This window comes from Lactuca virosa, chromosome 8, assembly GCF_052849685.1.
Source record: "Lactuca virosa cultivar CGN04683 chromosome 8, Lactuca_virosa_CGN04683_v6, whole genome shotgun sequence".
NCBI classification, from domain to species: Eukaryota; Viridiplantae; Streptophyta; class Magnoliopsida; order Asterales; family Asteraceae; genus Lactuca; species Lactuca virosa.
The window spans coordinates 28,636,207-28,643,462 of NC_136433.1; the positions used below are offsets into that span (position 1 = coordinate 28,636,207).

Sequence of the window (7,256 nt, forward strand, 5' to 3'; positions counted from 1 at the left end):
GAGATTTATCATTTATGTTTGTTATTTTTTTTAATTATTAGTATTTAGATTCTCATAGCAATGTTGAGTATTTAAAAGCAATGTTCAATATCATTTGTGATGACAAAGGTTATCGTTTTAGTTTATTTTTTTCTAAGGAGTAACGTCTTTTAATTATTTTAAGTTCCTTTTTGGTTTAGTTTAATTGTTTTGATAAAAGTTGTTTTTCGTTGCTTTAAAATACTATCAACTTTTATTTTTAAAATGTTATGTTTGAAAAGATACTTTTCATTAGGCATGAGCAAACGGACCGAACCGGCCGGAACCGGCCCGACCCGGACCCGAACCGGCTTCTGCCAAAATCAAGAACCGAACCGGCCCGGCGGTTCTACAGATTCCGGTTTTTGCCGGGTTTTCAATTTTGGAACCGGTCTGATTTGACACGTTTCCTTGCGGGACTTGTAACTCATTCAATTTTTAACCAAATCAAGCGTTTTTATAGTCTAAACTTAACTACAAAACCTAAACTATGTGTAGGAAAAATATTCAGGTCAAAAAAACTTAAACCGAGTGAGTTATGCACATTTGAACAACAAAGTCAGATTACGTTTAGTTGTTGTAACATAAAAAAAATTCTGATTTGACACCCTTCTTTGCGGGGCTTGTAACTCATTCAATTTTTAACCAAATCAAACGTTTTTATAGTCTAAACTTAACTACAAATCCTAATCTACGTGTAGGAAAAAGATTCATGTAAAAAGAAGTTAAATTGAGTGAGTTATGCACATTTGAATAACAAATTCAGATTACATTTAATTGCTAAAACATAAAAAAAATTCTGATTTGACACCTTCCTTGCGGGGCTTGTAACTCATTCAATTTTTAACCAAATCAAACGTTTTTATAGTCTAAACTTAACTACAAATCATAATCTACATGTAGGAAAAAGATTCAGGTCAAAAAAAGTTAAATTGAGTGAGTTATGCAACTTTCAAAATATGAGTGAGTTATCCGGTCCGGTTCCCGGTTTTAGGCCGGTTCCAACGACTGGTTCCATCGGGTTCCGGTTCTGGTTTCGGGTTCCGGTTCTGGTTTCATGTGAAAGTTTTTAAAATTATTGATTTATTATGTAATTTTAATATATAATCAGTCCAAAAAATAAAGATATGAAATAATTAATTTAATTTGTAACTAGATGAGAAAGTGAAGTTGAAATAATTAATTTATTATGTATTTTTATTATTAATTTTCATTTAGGATCGTCCAAAAAAACAATAAAATACTTTTGACTTAAAAAAAAAAATTTGAACCAAACCTAAATTTGAAAAGGAAACAATTCGTTAGATATTAAATGAAAGTAATTGCTGATAGAACCTATTCATGGATCAAACATTAAAGATTGTTACATACACTTTTACATTTAATCTAATTGTAAAATAAAAGCTAGAGCAATAGATAACATCGGATAAGAAACTATTTCGCTCCCGCATTTACGTGCTTAGCTAGAAATTATTCGTCGAATGGAACTATCCAACATAATTTTTTTTTGCTAAAAGACTGAAACGAACTATTTGACACGAAAAGAAAACTAATCGCCACATAAAAACAATCCGCCGTAAGAAACTATCTCGTGCCGTCGCATCGCGCGGGTAGCCTACTAGTATATATATATATTAAAATAAAGAGAAAAGCAAAAAATTCTTTTTTTTAAATATTAATTTTGTTATTTAATTTATCTAAAAAAATTAAAAAAAAAACACTGTTTCTTTAAAAATATGAGTGAAATATTATATTGAAATATTACAGTGTAAATAATCAAATCAAAATTTTAGAATGTTTCTTCTAAAATTGATAGATATGTTAAAATATTCTAATATTTTACTTGTTAGATTTATTAGAATATTCTAATATATTATTAGAAGTTTTTGAATATTATAGTTTAATAGTCTAGTTTATAAAATATAAATTGAAGGCTGATGTTATCCAATTGCTAACGTATGTCCCACCGTTGGAGCCGGATTCCAACCACCATCTGAAATCAGAATAACCTGTTCTTCAAGTCCGTAACCTCTTTTCCTTTTATAGGAGTCATCTTGCATTAGTTTTTGTGATTCTTTGTGTTGCGTTTCTACTAATTCACATTTTGAAGATTGATCGGATCAGATCCCTCGAGTCGGTCTCTGTTTTCACACTCCGATCGATCGTTGGATTTCGTTTGAAGGATATTGTTTAGCCCCTTGCGATCAAGGGTTTCTAATCTTCAATTAGAGTCTAAACATTTAATTTGTAAAGGTTCTGCGTTATAATCAATCAATATGAATAATTCTGGAAAACAACAATCTTTTAGTGATCGGGAGGTAGATGATCAACAACAATCAAACGATGATTTGTCACCGGTATCCGGTGGTACCGGTGAGGTTTCTCCGGCGGCAGCTTCGGGAGATTCCTTGACGAGGAGGAATGGAAATAATATTGGACTTGCAGCTCGTTTGACGGATTTGTTTGTTGGAGATGGCGACCGAGATAGCGATATGCTGATGCAACGAAACACTCAAGAAGGCACGGTTGTACAGTGGCTACAGGCTCTTGATATGCAAGTATTGGGAGCGTGTCGCGCCGATGAGAGGTTGAAGCCCTTGCTCAAGCTTAATGTATCCAGCGTGGCTGAAGACCGATTGCTGTCGCATCTAAGTCAGGTATACTTTATGGTTTCCTCTAGAATCACCTCAATATTATTAAGCTCTCATTGAGTGTCGAACAATTAAAGTGAATGCTCGTGATGATGTATTGTTGCAGTTGAATCGCGTGATGTACTGATGTTTATTCTTCAACTTGGTTTTCATGACAGCATTTTGAGCCATCAGAAGTCGGTTTGCTCGCAAGGTGCTTATGTATCCCTCTTGTATCAATTCGTGTTGGGAAGATCAACAAACAAGGAACTCGTCTTATTCCAACAAGTGCAAGGTAGTTGTTTCCTGTTTTATCAGTTAGCATCTGCAATGTGTTCTGTTGTCATTAGTTTTAGTGGTACATCTCCCAAATTCACATTCATCTTAAGATTTACTTCTGGCACATCAACAAGTTGCCTATAGATGCATAAGTGTTCATTAATAGCTTATTTAATATGATTACCGAATCTTGTCTTTGCATATATTTTCTTTTGAACGACTGAATGTAGCAGTTATTTTATCTTATATGAGTGTTGGTTTGGCTTTCAACTTCACATAATACTGACTATCAAGATTTTAGCTGCAAGTGGTTTATTTGTAGGCTTGTAAACTTTTCTTTTTAATATGAAGGATAAATCCGGCTAATGTGATGGATAATAATCAAATTCATGTTGAATGCATGGAAACATTGTTACTTTGGTGGATCTTAGGGTCATTTTGTTGATGTAAATGATTTGGTGGTAGCTTGTGAGTACTACTTGGTGGTGGTATATATGTGATAATACATTTACATTTGTTTGTTTATAGGACATGTCTGTTACTATTATGTTGCAATGGTAATCTATTATGGCCTTCCAGTTCATGTTTGGATGTCATACAGACTGTTGCTGTATTCTCTATATAGGAAGTAATAATATGCACATGTGATGTGATGATCCCTTCCTTTTAGACCTATGCGGGGATCAACATAATCTCACTCAGTGAGTAGAAATTGTAGGCTCCTGTATATTAGCTTTATAATGGTGACATGTACATGCGTCAAAATGAATATATCTTTTCATTGTAGGTAAACTGGCGTTTTCTATTATGATCTCTGAATTAAGAAGAAGTAAAGGTAGATTCATGCTCTCATATTGTATATTGTGGGTTCTTCTACTATCGGTTTTGCAGCAACTCTTATTATCATCCAATTATTTGGACATCTTTGATGTTTGTATCATATATGTTTTTGTTTACATTCTATACTCCATTATCACACATAGCCACATGTTTTGAAGGGTTCTTGCTTTATAAGTTGAACTATCTTATTCTCTAACTTCTCTTGTTCTCTCTTGTGATATTGATGTGCCATTACCTGTCTCAAGTAGTTTAATGATGGCTTAGTTTTTTTCTTGGTGAATAGTTATGATTCTGTTGGAAGTAATGAACAAAATTCTGAGACTTGTTTCTCTGATTTGGCTTGAGTCCTAATATCTATTGACAAGCACACGCAGCTAGCTATTCAGTAACAATGTGTGTATTCTGTTTAATTTGGTATTTAAGTTAGGGGGTTGAGGGCATACCTAATTAAACTGATCTTCAATTTAAAAGGCAAGAGTGAGAGTGAGAGCAAGTTGTTAAGATTCATATTGTTATTTGAGTTGGGTGTTTAGGTGATATACCTAGTTTTAATTTATACACTGTTGTTAATACAGTGATAGCTATTGTTGTAAAGTTGGAGAAAACATTTATTATTAAGTTGTTTGTGAATCAATAACATATGTGCTACAGCTACCCCCCTCGGCCACAAGAAAAGTGTAAATTAAAGAAATTATAAAGTAAGTGAAAGGAAAAGTAGATAAGAACATGTCTATATTTGTTTTGTAGAAGAAATATTATTAGAATACAATGGTTTTTACATATAAAAAAAATGATGTTTAAAGTTGTGAAAGTTGTTAGTATGTATATGGTTGTATGTGTGTTAGAATGAATATATGCTTATTATTATGTTGGGTGGTTTGCAACAGGGGAAACTTAGTTCTGTCATTATTACCAACTTCTGATCTACGCATATCGTTTGTTGGGGATGATGGGCATGCAGAGAGAATATCAATCTTGAGAAACACAACAGATTGTTCCTCTGTTGTGATTGAAGGAATCCCAGCAGATACCTCTGGTCGATCTTTTGTTGTTAGGGTCCCCACGCCTTTCTACTTGTGGTGCTCTGAAAAATCCAAACTCCTCGGTGATGAATTGCTCGAAAAGGTAACCCAGCAAATCTTAGTAAGAAACCAACTGATGTCTGAATCTGATGATATGTGTATACACATATATATCTTGTTGTTATAGATGAGGAAGTTACTGGAGAGGAAGCCTTCCCTTGCGGAACTAACCGGAATCAGTAATTCCCGTCTTCAACGCTTTGTACATCATCTACGGACTTTTCTGGTTGGTGAAACCTCAAACTCAAAGTCTCCTCCATTGTTGGCATCATCAAGTTCAAAGGCTTCACGGGTCCGGACCTGCAGTAGCATTATTCAAGGCAGCCTGAGTCCTAGGCCAAGCTCCTTCAAAGAAGGTGGCCTCCCCAGAAACATAGCTTCCTTGAGAAATGTAGTCAGAGACAAGTTAAGACGTAGGGTGGAAGGGGTCCGCCTTGAAACATCCTCCGAAAAACATCCTCTTCCTTCCACTTCAAATCAGCATGAAGAAAACAGGCTTCCATCATCATCTTCTGGAATTTGCTTGTTCCCATCAGTATTAAGTGGGAACATGAACATGCAAATTCCATCTATAATCTCAGCAACACATCCTTTTCCTAATACTAATACTAGTACTACACCATCATCTATCTTCTCTCCTCCTCCTCCTCCATATTACTGCTGGTGTCCACCCGTGGTTATGGTAACACCCCAACATCCGCATACAACATCAACCGAATCTTTTACATTGCCACCCCTTTCGTCACTCCTTGCATCATCTGCAAAAACATGTTCTGAAATCTCAATCCCACTCCCACCTTTTCTACCAATATCCATGGGCATGCCACCTTCACAACAGATCCCGCTCTTCACCCCTTTGATGTACGAGTGCGACCACCCAATAGTTCACATCCCGATCCCAGTAATGGACATCTGCTCCTCGGGTCAAGCCTACCTAGTCAGTACTGGCCCTGCTATTATGAGCGTAGTAAGCATTCCACCAGCATTGAATGTCCAAGAATCTGATTCAGAAAAGAGTGCTAGGGACACACTACGCCTCCTCCTCAGTGGATCTACCCAGTTCCCCTCTGGTGTTGGAGGTGGAAGTTTCTATGGAGCAACCACAACCACTGATGTAAATGTGAATGCTATTGCTGCAATGAGTTTGGTTTCTCCCCATGGTGGTATGAGGAGGTGCATTGACCAAGGTGATTTGGTTGACCTCCTCAAGGATCCGGTCCACACTGGTGGGACTACCACTACTACTACTGCTGCTACAACTACATGTTCTTCTAATGAAGATGATTTGAGTGAAAAAGGGAGTACAAAGTAAGTTCCAGTGTTGGACGTTGGATGTTGTTAGGCAGGCATCATGTGATTCTGGCTCTAGTTTTTTTTGGTGAAAAATGACGTGTAAGTAATTAGACCAACAAAACATTATCAGCCGGCCTTTACCTTTGCCTTTGCATTTTACATTTCTAAGTTGACCTTCATTCATAATCAGGTTATAACCTAAGCAAACATTATAATCTGATTTTGTATAATTATCAACTAATACCAACTACGGAAACTAGAATAAATCCTCAATTCAAAACAAATTTCACTTATTTCAACTTGATTGTTTTATTTATAGAAAAACACAAAATAAAGAAAAACATAAAAAAAACCGGATAAAGCTTACAAAAAACTAGGATTTTGAGGAATACTCATGATAATGGCACATACAATAATACACAAGGAAAACGTAGAGAATTTGAAATGGCTAATACGTGTCTTTAGTCTATCTTTACATTTTTAGAAATTAACAACTACAGTATATTTCTTCTGTGATGATAAAAAAAGATGTGTTATGAATGATTTTCTCCTGTTATCATTAAAAAGATGTGTTATGAATAATAATATACATTAGTTCATAAAAAAAGATGTGTTATGAATGATTTGTTAGTAATAATATACATCAGTTCAAAGGCAATCTTTAAAAAAAGTCATAATGTTTTGGTTATTGATTAAAAATAGAGTTATCTTCAGAAAAGTTCAAATATTGTAACGACGGGATACCGGTTAAACTCTACGAAACCGGCCTAAAAAAGTTTTCTTGGAGTTAAAGCCGAAATTCCGTGTTTTTCGATATATAAAATTTAATTTGATATTTTTTTCATAAGAATATTACGATTTTAATGGAGATTTCTCTAATACTAAATTATAAAACATGTTTCATCAAGAGTTACTAATGTCAAGATATAGAAATATTATACCAAATAAATATTATATTTTCAAAATTTATAACTAAATAACCAAAATACTTCCGAAGAAAGAAGTTTCTACAAAATAAAAAAATTACGAAATTTGCTATTTTTGTTTAAAAAAAATGATGTTATTTTATAACTTGAAACCTAAATAAAATTAGGTACATCACAATTGGTTAATG

The 7,256-nt window shown here is 34.5% G+C and overlaps 1 protein-coding gene across 1 annotated transcript; it reads left to right on the forward strand.

Annotated features, from left to right (window-relative positions):
• Positions 1–2,002: 2,002 nt before the first annotated feature.
• On the forward strand, positions 2,003–6,301 carry LOC145129599 (uncharacterized). The gene is made up of 4 exons (XM_079064368.1): positions 2,003–2,675; positions 2,828–2,943; positions 4,655–4,892; positions 4,977–6,301. Exons 1-4 carry the CDS (start codon positions 2,295–2,297, stop codon positions 6,159–6,161), a joined length of 1,920 nt encoding a protein of 639 aa, XP_078920494.1. The 5' UTR covers positions 2,003–2,294; the 3' UTR covers positions 6,162–6,301.
• Positions 6,302–7,256: the final 955 nt, after the last annotated feature.

Coding starts and splice junctions, on each gene's coding strand:
- LOC145129599 (XM_079064368.1), top strand. CDS start 2,295: ATGAATAATTCTGGAAAACAACAATCTTTTAGTGATCGGGAGGTAGAT. Junction 2,676..2,827: donor TGCTGTCGCATCTAAGTCAG/GTATACTTTATG, acceptor TTTTCATGACAG/CATTTTGAGCCATCAGAAGT. Junction 2,944..4,654: donor CTTATTCCAACAAGTGCAAG/GTAGTTGTTTCC, acceptor GGTTTGCAACAG/GGGAAACTTAGTTCTGTCAT.